Source organism: Coffea eugenioides, chromosome 11 (assembly GCF_003713205.1).
Source record: "Coffea eugenioides isolate CCC68of chromosome 11, Ceug_1.0, whole genome shotgun sequence".
NCBI classification, from domain to species: Eukaryota; Viridiplantae; Streptophyta; class Magnoliopsida; order Gentianales; family Rubiaceae; genus Coffea; species Coffea eugenioides.
In genome coordinates, this window is record NC_040045.1 from 6,980,451 (window position 1) to 6,995,720 (window position 15,270).

At 42.0% G+C, this 15,270-nt stretch overlaps 1 protein-coding gene across 1 annotated transcript; it reads left to right on the plus strand.

The window, feature by feature from the left end:
• The first annotated feature begins 6,751 nt into the window (after window positions 1–6,751).
• LOC113751894 lies at window positions 6,752–7,345 on the plus strand. The gene has a single exon (XM_027296040.1). It carries the CDS (start codon window positions 6,752–6,754, stop codon window positions 7,343–7,345), a length of 594 nt encoding a protein of 197 aa, XP_027151841.1.
• The last annotated feature ends 7,925 nt before the right edge of the window (window positions 7,346–15,270 follow it).

Genomic DNA, 15,270 nt, shown 5'->3' on the forward strand with positions numbered 1-15,270 from the left:
AGGCACGACTGATGAGGTATAAATTAGATTGTTTATGTCCATTACATCTTCATTCAGCTTTGGGAGTTCTCTGGTTTCGCTTGTCCTATTACCTTCACCGACATCCCTCTCCTCTTACTGCACTGCAATTTGCTCCTTTTTTAGACCATTCCTCATCAATTTCATCAGCAGCACCATCCTCATCGTTGCCCCCTTCTTCTGCAGATTGAAATTCCAACTCTTCTTCGGTATCAGGACCCTGGTGCATTGTATTTGTTTTCTGTATAGAATTTTTTCCTTTGTCCAATGCTTCAGCCCCAAACGATACAGCTTTAGCTCTCGGATGAGAACAGAGCATTTCTGCAATCTTTAATATTCTTCGTTGGCTACTAATAGCAATGTTATACAACTCATTTAGCTCAGCCTGCAGTTCGTTTTTGAACTGACAACATTACCAATCCATAAATCAGCCACATGCTCTCAAGAATAGAATACAATACTGAATTAAACAATAGTACTACATCTAAGTGAAAGTTCCTAATTTAAAATTTGTACTATCGGCATAACACATTAACTGCAAGTTCTATCACATGCAATAAAATGGTCAAAGCGAACCTATAATTTTCATATATTTATAACATGATTATCCAAAAGATCACTACATTTATGTTTTACACGCAAGTGATTGCAATTGAAGATAACTTATTTGTTCAATGTAATATTGGAATTGGTTTCATATATTAACATGTAGCTGTATGTTTTACAAGCGTGTACGTTACTTTAACTCATAATCTTGACAATAATATGCAGTAATTACGTCAATGTTTACATAAATTTCGTTAATCATGGAACAGGCCCACTTACACCGATATCAGCATGCTCGCTGTCCATCATCATCCCTACCAAATCAGGGGGTAGTTCAGTATGCCACGCACCATATTCATTCTCTACCGGATCATGTGGTCCAACCTTTAACATCAAATTAAACCAGCCATTTCAATATGCAAGCCACGTAATACATACACCTACTTTTTATATGATATGAGGTAAACAATAAATAACATGTTATCAGCTTTCCTTTTCCATAAACCCCAAAATTCTTAATCTCTAATGCATCCCTTTCAGAGATCAGAGCATCTGTCCATGCCTTTGCTCTTGGTATAGTTCTTGGCACTTTATGCTTTAGTATTTGCACTCGGTCAAGATAATGAATTTGCAATACAATAGACCCATTAATTCAATTACAAATAAACTTGACCTGGCTTGCCTCATTATAGATGCATTCATTTCAGCATAATATAATCAATCCGTCACACTAACTTCAAGAGAACATGGAAATGCAGACAGTAGTTTATATACACGCAAAAGTGATTTATCGTTGCCTTATCTAACCATTAAAGCAGACTTCAATCATGACTACAAGTACCTAATCTTACCAGCAGAATGAAGATGCAACCGCCAACGTATTGGTGCTGACATACTCAGCCCAGTTAAATGTTGCCATCCAATCAACCAAATGCGTACAGGTCCAAAGCCTTATTTTGTGCTCGACTCTAGTGCTTGGAACTAGGGCTGCAAACGAGCCGAGTCGAGTCGAGTTTTGAACTAATCAAGCCGAGCCTTGACTGAATTTTACCAAGCTCGAACTCGAGCTCGAGCTTGACGAGCCGGCAATTTTCAAGCTCGAGCTCGACTCAAATCAAGTCGAGCCGAGTTCGAGCTCGAAAAAAATAAAAAATAATTATTTTATTTTTTAAAAAATAAATAAAATAATATTTTTTTCTTAATAAATAATAAAATATTAAGGATATATACGTAATTTTACTATGAAAATAAAAAATAAAAAAATAAAAATAATATACGTAATTTTATTATTAAATAAAAACAAAAATAAAAAAAATATATATATACTCAACCTCGCGTGTGAGGACTCGCAAATTCCTTGTATTTTTCCTCAAAAATACCCTTTTATTTGAAAATTAGTATTTATCAAAGGCCACTACCCAAATATTTCACTCTAAGTGTAAATAAACCTAGAAAATAGGGTTTTACGCTTCGGTTTCAAGTTTGGAGCGAAATTAGGGTTTTCGCGATTTTTAGCCGGATGAATTTTCGGTACAGAGTAAGAATTAATTTGGGGATTAAAAGTGACTTTTAAGTGAGAAATAATATGTGACTAGTGGCAAGGATATAAGGTTAGTGAATGGGAAGTAAAAACCCTAGTACGTGAGTTTTTAAGAAAAACGGCGCGATCCGGCGGGTCCCGCGCATTACCGATTGAACGCACTACTTGACCACCATTTTTCTTACCCAACAAGTTTGTTGACTTTTGTACATAATATCTTCTTAAATTGTAGCAAGCTTGACCGAAATTAGTGGCCAAGAAAGGCAAGAAAGAAAGAGAAAAAAAAAAAGAGGTGGTGGTGGTGACACTTGTCACCACCTCATGGCTTCTTAACCAAGATCATTACCATCCATTTAACTCCAACACTTAGCCAATTTCTTCTTCATTTCTGCTGGTTCTGGCCGAGAGAGAGAGGAGAGAAAACCCAAAGGAAAACATTCCATTTCATCATCAAATCCAACAACTTAGTGAGAAAACAAACAAAGTAAACCGATTAAACTTGTCCTTGAGTGATTAGCTAGTGGCTTGTGGTGTGATTTTTGGAAGAGAAAGCTTGGGCTACTTGTAGTGACTTCTAGTCAAGGTAAGAGAGCTTATCTCTCTAAGTTTTACTTTCAATTTTGTTAAATTAAGCTTGGCAACTTGCTCTTGTGGTGAGATCATGGATGATGAGCATGTTTTAGAAGTTTTCCCCAATTTATTTGATGAACTAGGGCTTGTGGAAATTCTGCCCAAATTGTTGTAAGATGCTTATATGTTGCAATTGAAGTTTTATAAGGTGTTGTGGTAGTGATTAGACCAAGAAATTAAGGAAAGTTGCACTAGAAACTCAAAATTCCAAAATCTGGAAAATTTTCCCAACATTCTGTCCGAATTTGTATCTATGTGATAAAGGCCGAATTGGCCTTAGTTCAAAGAATAAAAGTTGTAGGGAATGGCATTTTATAGGTGCCTACAAAATTTCAGCTCAATCGGAGCAACGTAGGACGTGAAAAGTCCAAAATACCCTTAATGTTCTAAGTATTTCCCAGCAGTCCGTTTCTTCAGTTAAGTCCAGTTTATCGCGTTTGTTGACCAGGATCCATTCTGATTTAGCTCTGGGCCAAAACATTAAAGTTGTAGTGTTCTGAAGTAGCTTCAAAATGCCTCTAAGAACACCTGATTCGGACTTGTGTACACTGAGTTATGACCATTACAGTGTTCTGCGTTTAAATAGCCGACGAATTGGTTTCTGGTTTAGTAATTCGAGAATTTGACCAAGTTACATTAGAAACTGGACTAAGTGACCTTCATTAACATTGTAGCTCTATATCTTAGCTTCGAAAGGGCATAGGTTTCGCCTTAATCCGATAAGCGTAGCCTCGGATAAGTTATTTCCGCTTTTATACGTCAAATCTGTCTTTTGGCTACATGGAATTTCTGCACTTGCTATTGATGTGAATCTTATTATTATGATATTGTGAGCCTATGGAACGGCTCTTGACATAAATTGTTGATATGTATGATGTTGGGTTGTGTTTGAGAAAAATAATGAAGCCTAAATGGCTGGAAAATTAGGTAAACACAAAGGGCATGCTGCCCGAATTTTTACTCGAGGACTAGAAAACTATATTAGCGACTTGAGTGAAGATTAAGTGATTATCACTTGAACTAGCGAGTACCTTTGCTACTATGTGTCTCGAGTGTATATGTTAAGACTTGGCCGAACTTGTACCCTTGAGGAAAAGACTTAATGGCCAATGTAAACTTGAATTTCCTTGTACTTTCAACTCAAGTATTATTTCCAAGCATCTATGTTACAAAACCTTATGATTTGAAAAGCGAGCAAGTTTTCACGAGTGTCTTTCAAATGAATTTCAATTGGTCGATTCTTAATGAACGGAACATTTAAGTTTCGAATTCTACTCGTGTTTCAAAGTTCTCAAACTGAAATTTTCTCGCAGATTTGGACTCCAAACCCGGAGTACCACCTCGACGCGAGAACTAGGAGCACCATTGTGGTGAGTGCTTCCAAATATTCGATTGTACTTGTTACGTGTGCCCCCTACTTGACTTGTATGAATACGTGAAAATGAATGATAGGGCAAGGGTGTACTTTACCGCACTTGCCTTAAAATAACTTGTTCTTGCTATTGGATATACTTGACTTGACTTGAATATACTTGACTTGTTTTACATGTACTTGAAATATATATTGCCTGGAATTCCAGAAACCCTGAGGCTAGTTAATCGAGTCGAGCCGGCAAGGGCCTGGTCGATTAGATAACGAACCCTGGGTCACTAGTTAAGTCGAGTGGATTGTTATCTCCTCGGCGATCCGGTATACTCGAGTATTACCACCCGTGTTTCGTGTGGCGTGCGGGCCCGAAAAAAAAAAGGGGGGTTGATTGGTGGACGGGGATTGGCGTGTAGTGAAGTTTTATTTTGGATTTGTTATTATTTGAAAGTTGACGGAGTGTCGACTACTAATTGATCAAGCTGGAATAGAACCGAGACGTGAATACTGTATCCTTATATATGAATGCGAACATGATATTACTTGGCTAGTTGAAGTACTTTTCCCTTGATTTGACTTGTTTGCTCGCTATTTCACTATTACTATGTTATTCTTCGCTTTGTTGGCCAATTTTATATTTGGAACTTCACTGGGCTTCGGCTCACCCTATTAGTTTGTTTTCCTTACAGGGGTACGAGAGAAGCGTGAGAAGTGTAAAGGCTAGCGTAGTCTAGTTACTTTAGACTTTGTTTTGAATTTTGGTTTTGTACTCGCGCTATTCCTAGAATGGAACATTTTGGTACTTGGATTGTATACTTTTGAACTAGTTTAAGATATCGAGACTTTGTACCCTGAATTCGATCAATGTAAATTATAAGCTTGAATTGTGAATGTTATCTATGGTTCATGGTTGTGTGCACGTGATTCGAGTGAGTGAGTCCTGGCGAGAGCTGGGCAGGCGGTCCGCCGAACCCTCTGGTACGCCTTAGGGGGAGGTGGGGTCGTCACAGGTGGTATCAGAGCCTAGGTTATGATTGATCTAGGTAGATTGAGTGCTTGATATGATAGGCTAGGGTTTTATCCTTGAGTTTAGCCTTTAGCCTTGTTTTCTTCGTGATGCGTACTTACTTTTGCAATGTTATTTGCAAACATAGGTGATGGCGGATGCTGACGCTACCGGGGGTGCGGGGCCGTCCCAGCCCGTACCTACTGACATACCATTGGACGCTCCTACTGGCGAGCCCTATCTGGAGGGGCCCGTCTCACGCGTGATTACATACCAGGAGGTAGGCATGGCCATGGTTCCATTTGGAACCGGGAATCGGACCGGAACCGGACCGTTTGGAACCGGACCAGAACCGGAACCAGAACCGTGGAACCAGAACCGTAGTAGAACCTTGGATAAAGGTTCCGGTTCTGGTTCTCTAAAAAATAGAACCAGAACCAGAACCGCCGGTTCCAGAACCGTTAAAAAAATTAAAAATAATTAATATAAAAAATAATAAAAGTAGAGACATCATGATGATCATCATGATCCACCACAACCTTTTGACCAAGCTCTCAACGGATCCAAGAGGAAAAAATTGCAAAGAAGGGCTCCAAAGAAAAAGCTTGTATTCGAAGAAAAAAAGGGAGCTTCTTCAATTTTTGCTCTCGGGGGCTCTCTACGGAAGAAAGAAACAACCATACGGAACCGGAACCGGAACCGGAACCATAAGGAATCGAAATCAGAACTATGCGGTTCTGGTTCTACCTCTTTGAAGAACCAGAACCGCCGGTTCTGGAACCAGAACCAGAACCATCTTATATGGTGCGGTTCTGGTTCTACCTCTTTGAAGAACCAGAACCGGCGGTTCTGGAACCAGAATCGGCGGTTCTGGAACCGTGGCCATGCCTACCAGGAGGTTCCTGGTGGGCCGGTACAGAGGTGGTCCCCAGCGCGCAAGTTCCGGCGCTGCGATTGCTGGAAGACCTACTCCTATCCTGACCGAGTGGTGCTCGCTGTGGACGACGAGCGGAGGCGATTGGGTAGCACCAATCGTAGGTGCTATACAGAGATAGATCGTCTTCGAGCTACACTACGAGACCAGGGAGTCCGGATCCGAGAGTTGGAGGCCTCGGTTCTGGAGGAGCAGCAGCGGACCGATGCTTTCCGCGAGCAGGCTCAGATGGCGACTGGATGTCTGTTGCGAGTAGTTGGAGATGTACGAGATCGGACTGGTCGTATTCTGACTAAGTGTGAGGCGTTAGTTGACGATGTGCTCCAGGACTTGGCCGGAGATGGCCAAGCGCCTGTGGCTCCTGCCGTTCCCGATGCTTCTGAGGAGGATCCTGAGGAGGACTCGGAGGAGGAGTTGAGTGCGTCTTCGGAGTCAGTTGGGTCGGCGTCTAGCCAGACCACTTGTTAGGATTGAGGTTTGAGGAGTTTTTGTGGGATAGTTAGGGACATAGTGGCACGACACGTCTTCTTTTGTTTTTGTTTTAAACGTGTCACGGTGGATGTAAATATCTTTTGTTCTATGTTCCTTGGCTGTGATAGCCTATGACTATGTGACCTGTTGGCCTGTATATATGACCAGTTTGTTATGTAAATAAAGTGCTTGTTTCTTACGTGTTTACTTGTCTCTAGTTATCTTGTTGCAACGCGATATATGAGTCGTACCTTATCTAGTTATCCTGATTTGTGGCAGGATAGAGCCTTGGAGAGTTTCCAGAAATTCTCTCCACCTAAATTCTTAGGAGGACCAGACCCGTATGAGGCTGAGAAGTGGCTTGAGGCCATGATAAATATTTTTACTGCCCTGAACTATACGGAGGAGAGACAGGTTCAATTTGCTGTATTTCAGTTCGAGGGACCAGCTAGGGCCTGGTGGAACGTAGTAAGGGCCAAATGGGAGAGAGAAGGAACTGTATGGACTTGGCTAAACTTTGTGCGGGATTTTAACGAGAAATATCTTCCTCCTATTGTCCAAGAGAAACGAGAGGACGATTTCATTAAACTTCGTCAAGGAATGATGAGTGTAACTGAGTATGAGACTCAGTTTACCAAATTGTCTAAATTCGCTCCCGAGCTGATTGCTACGGAGCCAAGGAAAGTACGGAGGTTTATACAAGGGCTAAATGTGGAATTACAGGAAGCCTTAGCGGCAGCTCAGATCAATACGTTTACGGAGGTCTTGGAAAAGGCCCAAAGGATAGAAACTGCTAGGGCCCACATGAAGAATTTCCACGCCAAACGAAAATGAGGATCTAGTGGAGTTCAAGGGTCTGTGCGTAGTGATCAAAATGCACCACCTGCCAAGTCTGGTCGTGGGGCTGGAGGTGGACGGTTTTCGAGCGCATCTAGGGGAGGCGCTCCGAGAGGAGGTACCCAGAGGGGAGGTGCCCAAAGGGGAGGCCCAGTTGGTAGAGGACAAGGTAGAGGAATTCCGCAGGGAGGCCAGACCTCTACTCCCCGAGTAACATGCGGATATTGTGGAAAACCGAACCATACTAAGGATGAATGTTGGAGAAAGGCTCGGAAGTGCCTAAGATGTGGAAGTACGGAACACCAGATAGTCAACTGCCCGATGATTAGTGACACCCAATCGACTGCCAGGTCAAACCCAAAACCGACCAATGCTGGAGGGGCAAGGTCGAGGGTTCCGGCTAGAGTATATTCGCTGGACCAACAATCCGTGCCTGAACCAACGGAGGTGGTAGAAGGTACGATTCCTGTTTTTCACCGGTTAGCCAGAATTTTGATAGATCCCGGTGCTACTCACTCTTTTGTTGATCCTGCATTCATGTTTGGAATTGATTTGAAAGTTGAAAAGTTACCTTATGACTTAGAGGTAAGAACACCTACGGGTAATCAAATCTTGCTGGCAAATGAGGTGTATAAGAATTGTGATATTTGGGTTGGTGAACGAAAATTGGTAGTGGATCTTATTAGTCTAGCCATTAAGGGGTACGATGTTATCCTAGGTATGGATTGGCTAGCTCATTACCATGCTCGGGTAGATTGTAAGATGAAAGTAGTCAAATTTTGTATACCGGGAGAGGCAACTCTAAAGCTTGATGTGAGGGGTATGATAGCCTCTTCTGCGCTTATTTCCGGTATAAGGGCTAGGAAATTGCTTAGTCGTGGGGCTCGTGGTTATCTAGCTTTTCTAATTAATACTCCGGGAGAAAAGATTAAGGTGGAAGACATGCCAGTAATCAGTGAATACCCGGACGTATTTCCGGAAGAGTTGGAGTCTTTGCCGCCCGAAAGGGAGATTGAATTTAAGGTTGATTTAGTACCTGGAACCACTCCCATCTCTAAAACTCCTTATCGTATGGCACCTGCTGAGCTTAAGGAGTTGAAGGTGCAACTGCAGGACTTGCTAGAACGAGGATTTATTCATGAGAGCGAGTCTCCGTGGGGAGCTCCAGTGTTATTTGTTAAGAAGAAAGACGGGAGTTTAAGGTTGTGCATTGACTATCAAGGATTGAATGCAGTAACCATTAAGAATAAGTATCCTTTGCCCCACATCGATGAGTTGTTTGATCAGTTACAAGGGGCTGTAGTGTTTTCTAAGTTGGATCTGCGACAAGGGTACTATCAGTTGAGAATTAGAAAGGAGGATGTGCCAAAAACGGCATTTAATACTCGATATGGGCATTTTGAGTTCGCAGTGATGCCTTTTGGTTTAACCAATGCCCCAGCGGCATTCATGGATTTGATGCATCGAGTGTTCAAACCTTACTTGGATAGGTTTGTAGTGGTGTTCATTGATGATATCTTAGTGTATTCGAGGTCAAGGGAGGAGCATGAACAACATTTGCGGATAGTACTACAAACCCTAAGAGAGCACCAATTGTTCGCTAAGTTCAGTAAGTGTGAATTTTGGTTGGAAAGTGTGGCATTTCTAGGTCACATAATTTCGAAAGATGGCCTTGCTGTAGACCCGGCTAAGTGGAAGCGGCCAGAAAATCCTACAGAGGTGCGAAGTTTTCTAGGCTTAGCAGGGTACTACCGCAGATTTATAAAGAATTTCTCGAGAATTGCAGGACCCTTGACTAACTTGACCAAGAAGCAGGGAAAGTATATTTGGGATGTTAAGTGTGAAAGTAGTTTCCAAGAGCTTAAGAAGCAATTAACTGTGGCTCCAGTTTTAGCTTTGCCTAGTGGAAGTGATTGCTATACGGTTTATACCGATGCTTCGAAAGAAGGGCTAGGATGTGTGTTGATGCAGAGTAGGAATGTGATTGCCTATGCATCTCGGAAATTAAAACCTCATGAGCAGAATTATCCGACCCATGATTTAGAGCTTGCAGCTGTAGTATTCGCTTTGAAGAAATGGCGACATTATCTTTATGGTGTAACTTTTGAGGTTTATACGGATCATAAGAGCCTTAAGTATCTGTTTTCTCAAAAGGAGTTAAACCTAAGACAACGTCGGTGGGTAGAGTTCTTAGAGGATTATGATTGTACAATTAACTACCATCCTGGAAAGGCCAACGTTGTAGCAGATGCTTTAAGCCGGAAAGCTCAACTAGCAAGTTCCCTAGTGAGAGAGTGGAGCCTGTTGGAAGATGTCTGTGAGTGGAAACCCCGTTTAGAATCGAAGAGGGTGATTTTTGGAAATATTGAGGTGAAATCGGCATTGATGGAACGAATCAAAGAGGGTCAAGTGAAGGACCCAATGGTACAAAAGTGGATAGGGAAGATGGAAAAAGGGGAGTTACCTAATTTCAATCTAAGTCCTGCTGGAATCCTGAAGTTTCGAAATCGTGTCGTGGTACCTAGGGATGAGGAATTGAAAAAGGAGATTTTGGAGGAATCACATTGCTCTAGGTATACAGTACACCCAGGGAATAATAAGATGTACCGAGATCTTAGAAGTCTGTATTGGTGGGAAAATATGAAGGCAGAAATTGCCCAGTTTGTGCAAAAATGTCTTACGTGCCAACAAGTAAAAGCTGAACATCAAAAGCCGTTAGGTTTGTTACAGCATTTAGAGATCCCTGAATGGAAATGGGAGCACATAACGATGGATTTTGTGTCAGGATTGCCACGAACACAAAAGGGGCATGATGCAATTTGGGTAATAGTTGATAGATTAACTAAGACTGCACATTTTCTACCAATGAACATGAAATATCCTTTGGAGAAACTTGCTAAACTGTATATGGATGAGGTAGTGAGATTACATGGGGTACCAGTGAATATCGTATCGGATAGAGACCCCAGATTTGTATCTCGATTTTGGCAGAAACTACAAGAGGCTTTAGGGACTAAATTGAGTTACAGTACAGCGTATCATCCACAAACTGATGGACAATCTGAGAGAACCATCCAAACTCTTGAGGATATACTGAGAGCCTGTATTGTGGATTTTAGAGGAAGTTGGAGCCAATACTTAACTTTGGTTGAGTTTGCGTATAACAATAGTTACCATTCCTCTATTCAAATGGCCCCGTATGAAACATTGTATGGACAAAGATGTCGATCTCCAATCCATTGGGAGGAAGTAGGAGAGAGAAAAGTGATAGATCCGACCACAATACCATGGGTTGAGGAAGCGTATGAGAAAGTAAAAATGATTCGCCAGAGGCTTCAAACAGCCCAAAGCCGTCAGAAAAGCTATGCCGATCATAGAAGGAAAGACTTGGAGTTTGAAATGGGGGACAAGGTGTTTCTTCGGATTACACCATTAAAAGGGAAGATCAGATCAGGAAAAGGGAAAAAGTTGCAACCACGATATATAGGACCTTTCAATGTACTTCAGCGAATAGGAAAAGTGGCTTATCGACTTGAGCTACCAGCTAGTTTGTCTAGGATCCATGACGTTTTCCATGTTTCTTTGCTTAAGAAATATCATCCGGATCCAACTCACATTTTGCCACCTGAAGATGTCGAACTTGACGAGTCCCTAACCTATGAAGAACGACCTATTCAAATATTGGATCGAAAGGTGAAGGACCTGAGAACCAAGCAGATTCCTTTAGTAAAGGTTCTGTGGAAGCATCATGAAGTGGAAGAAGCAACTTGGGAGCTAGAAAAAGACATGCAAGAGAAATACCCCGACCTGTTCACGACTAAAGGTATGAATTTCGAGGTCGAAATTCTTTTAAGGGGGAGAGAATGTGAGGACTCGCAAATTCCTTGTATTTTTCCTCAAAAATACCCTTTTATTTGAAAATTAGTATTTATCAAAGGCCACTACCCAAATATTTCACTCTAAGTGTAAATAAACCTAGAAAATAGGGTTTTACGCTTCGGTTTCAAGTTTGGAGCGAAATTAGGGTTTTCGCGATTTTTAGCCGGATGAATTTTCGGTACAGAGTAAGAATTAATTTGGGGATTAAAAGTGACTTTTAAGTGAGAAATAATATGTGACTAGTGGCAAGGATATAAGGTTAGTGAATGGGAAGTAAAAACCCTAGTACGTGAGTTTTTAAGAAAAACGGCGCGATCCGGCGGGTCCCGCGCATTACCGATTGAACGCACTACTTGACCACCATTTTTCTTACCCAACAAGTTTGTTGACTTTTGTACATAATATCTTCTTAAATTGTAGCAAGCTTGACCGAAATTAGTGGCCAAGAAAGGCAAGAAAGAAAGAGAAAAAAAAAAAGAGGTGGTGGTGGTGACACTTGTCACCACCTCATGGCTTCTTAACCAAGATCATTACCATCCATTTAACTCCAACACTTAGCCAATTTCTTCTTCATTTCTGCTGGTTCTGGCCGAGAGAGAGAGGAGAGAAAACCCAAAGGAAAACATTCCATTTCATCATCAAATCCAACAACTTAGTGAGAAAACAAACAAAGTAAACCGATTAAACTTGTCCTTGAGTGATTAGCTAGTGGCTTGTGGTGTGATTTTTGGAAGAGAAAGCTTGGGCTACTTGTAGTGACTTCTAGTCAAGGTAAGAGAGCTTATCTCTCTAAGTTTTACTTTCAATTTTGTTAAATTAAGCTTGGCAACTTGCTCTTGTGGTGAGATCATGGATGATGAGCATGTTTTAGAAGTTTTCCCCAATTTATTTGATGAACTAGGGCTTGTGGAAATTCTGCCCAAATTGTTGTAAGATGCTTATATGTTGCAATTGAAGTTTTATAAGGTGTTGTGGTAGTGATTAGACCAAGAAATTAAGGAAAGTTGCACTAGAAACTCAAAATTCCAAAATCTGGAAAATTTTCCCAACATTCTGTCCGAATTTGTATCTATGTGATAAAGGCCGAATTGGCCTTAGTTCAAAGAATAAAAGTTGTAGGGAATGGCATTTTATAGGTGCCTACAAAATTTCAGCTCAATCGGAGCAACGTAGGACGTGAAAAGTCCAAAATACCCTTAATGTTCTAAGTATTTCCCAGCAGTCCGTTTCTTCAGTTAAGTCCAGTTTATCGCGTTTGTTGACCAGGATCCATTCTGATTTAGCTCTGGGCCAAAACATTAAAGTTGTAGTGTTCTGAAGTAGCTTCAAAATGCCTCTAAGAACACCTGATTCGGACTTGTGTACACTGAGTTATGACCATTACAGTGTTCTGCGTTTAAATAGCCGACGAATTGGTTTCTGGTTTAGTAATTCGAGAATTTGACCAAGTTACATTAGAAACTGGACTAAGTGACCTTCATGAACATTGTAGCTCTATATCTTAGCTTCGAAAGGGCATAGGTTTCGCCTTAATCCGATAAGCGTAGCCTCGGATAAGTTATTTCCGCTTTTATACGTCAAATCTGTCTTTTGGCTACATGGAATTTCTGCACTTGCTATTGATGTGAATCTTATTATTATGATATTGTGAGCCTATGGAACGGCTCTTGACATAAATTGTTGATATGTATGATGTTGGGTTGTGTTTGAGAAAAATAATGAAGCCTAAATGGCTGGAAAATTAGGTAAACACAAAGGGCATGCTGCCCGAATTTTTACTCGAGGACTAGAAAACTATATTAGCGACTTGAGTGAAGATTAAGTGATTATCACTTGAACTAGCGAGTACCTTTGCTACTATGTGTCTCGAGTGTATATGTTAAGACTTGGCCGAACTTGTACCCTTGAGGAAAAGACTTAATGGCCAATGTAAACTTGAATTTCCTTGTACTTTCAACTCAAGTATTATTTCCAAGCATCTATGTTACAAAACCTTATGATTTGAAAAGCGAGCAAGTTTTCACGAGTGTCTTTCAAATGAATTTCAATTGATCGATTCTTAATGAACGGAACATTTAAGTTTCGAATTCTACTCGTGTTTCAAAGTTCTCAAACTGAAATTTTCTCGCAGATTTGGACTCCAAACCCGGAGTACCACCTCGACGCGAGAACTAGGAGCACCATTGTGGTGAGTGCTTCCAAATATTCGATTGTACTTGTTACGTGTGTCCCCTACTTGACTTGTATGAATACGTGAAAATGAATGATAGGGCAAGGGTGTACTTTACCGCACTTGCCTTAAAATAACTTGTTCTTGCTATTGGATATACTTGACTTGACTTGAATATACTTGACTTGCTTTACATGTACTTGAAATATATATTGCCTGGAATTCCAGAAACCCTGAGGCTAGTTAATCGAGTCGAGCCGGCAAGGGCCTGGTCGATTAGATAACGAACCCTGGGTCACTAGTTAAGTCGAGTGGAGTGTTATCTCCTCGGCGATCCGGTATACTCGAGTATTACCACCCGTGTTTCGTGTGGCGTGCGGGCCCGAAAAAAAAAAGGGGGGTTGATTGGTGGACGGGGATTGGCGTGTAGTGAAGTTTTATTTTGGATTTGTTATTATTTGAAAGTTGACGGAGTGTCGACTACTAATTGATCAAGCTGGAATGGAACCGAGACGTGAATACTGTATCCTTATATATGAATGCGAACATGATATTACTTGGCTAGTTGAAGTACTTTTCCCTTGATTTGACTTGTTTGCTCGCTATTTCACTATTACTATGTTATTCTTCGCTTTGTTGGCCAATTTTATATTTGGAACTTCACTGGGCTTCGGCTCACCCTATTAGTTTGTTTTCCTTACAGGGGTACGAGAGAAGCGTGAGAAGTGTAAAGGCTAGCGTAGTCTAGTTACTTTAGACTTTGTTTTGAATTTTGGTTTTGTACTCGCGCTATTCCTAGAATGGAACATTTTGGTACTTGGATTGTATACTTTTGAACTAGTTTAAGATATCGAGACTTTGTACCCTGAATTCGATCAATGTAAATTATAAGCTTGAATTGTGAATGTTATCTATGGTTCATGGTTGTGTGCACGTGATTCGAGTGAGTGAGTCCTGGCGAGAGCTGGGCAGGCGGTCCGCCGAACCCTCTGGTACGCCTTAGGGGGAGGTGGGGTCGTCACAGGTGGTATCAGAGCCTAGGTTATGATTGATCTAGGTAGATTGAGTGCTTGATATGATAGGCTAGGGTTTTATCCTTGAGTTTAGCCTTTAGCCTTGTTTTCTTCGTGATGCGTACTTACTTTTGCAATGTTATTTGCAAACATAGGTGATGGCGGATGCTGACGCTACCGGGGGTGCGGGGCCGTCCCAGCCCGTACCTACTGACATACCTTCGGACGCTCCTACTGGCGAGCCCTATCTGGAGGGGCCCGTCTCACGCGTGATTACATACCAGGAGATTCCTGGTGGGCCGGTACAGAGGTGGTCCCCAGCGCGCAAGATCCGGCGCTGCGATTGCTGGAAGACCTACTCCTATCCTGACCGAGTGGTGCTCGCTGTGGACGACGAGCGGAGGCGATTGGGTAGCACCAATCGTAGGTGCTATACAGAGATAGATCGTCTTCGAGCTACACTACGAGACCAGGGAGTCCGGATCCGAGAGTTGGAGGCCTCGGTTCTGGAGGAGCAGCAGCGGACCGATGCTTTCCGCGAGCAGGCTCAGATGGCGACTGGATGTCTGATGCGAGTAGTTGGAGATGTACGAGATCGGACTGGTCGTATTCTGACTAAGTGTGAGGCGTTAGTTGACGATGTGCTCCAGGACTTGGCCGGAGATGGCCAAGCGCCTGTGGCTCCTGCCGTTCCCGATGCTTCTGAGGAGGATCCTGAGGAGGACTCGGAGGAGGAGTTGAGTGCGTCTTCGGAGTCAGTTGGGTCGGCGTCTAGCCAGACCACTTGTTAGGATTGAGGTTTGAGGAGTTTTTGTGGGATAGTTAGGGACATAGTGGCACGACACGTCTTCTTTTGTTTT

Bases quoted from the DNA above. Each gene is read 5' to 3' on its own strand.
- LOC113751894 (XM_027296040.1), top strand. From the start codon at position 6,752: ATGAGTCGTACCTTATCTAGTTATCCTGATTTGTGGCAGGATAGAGCC.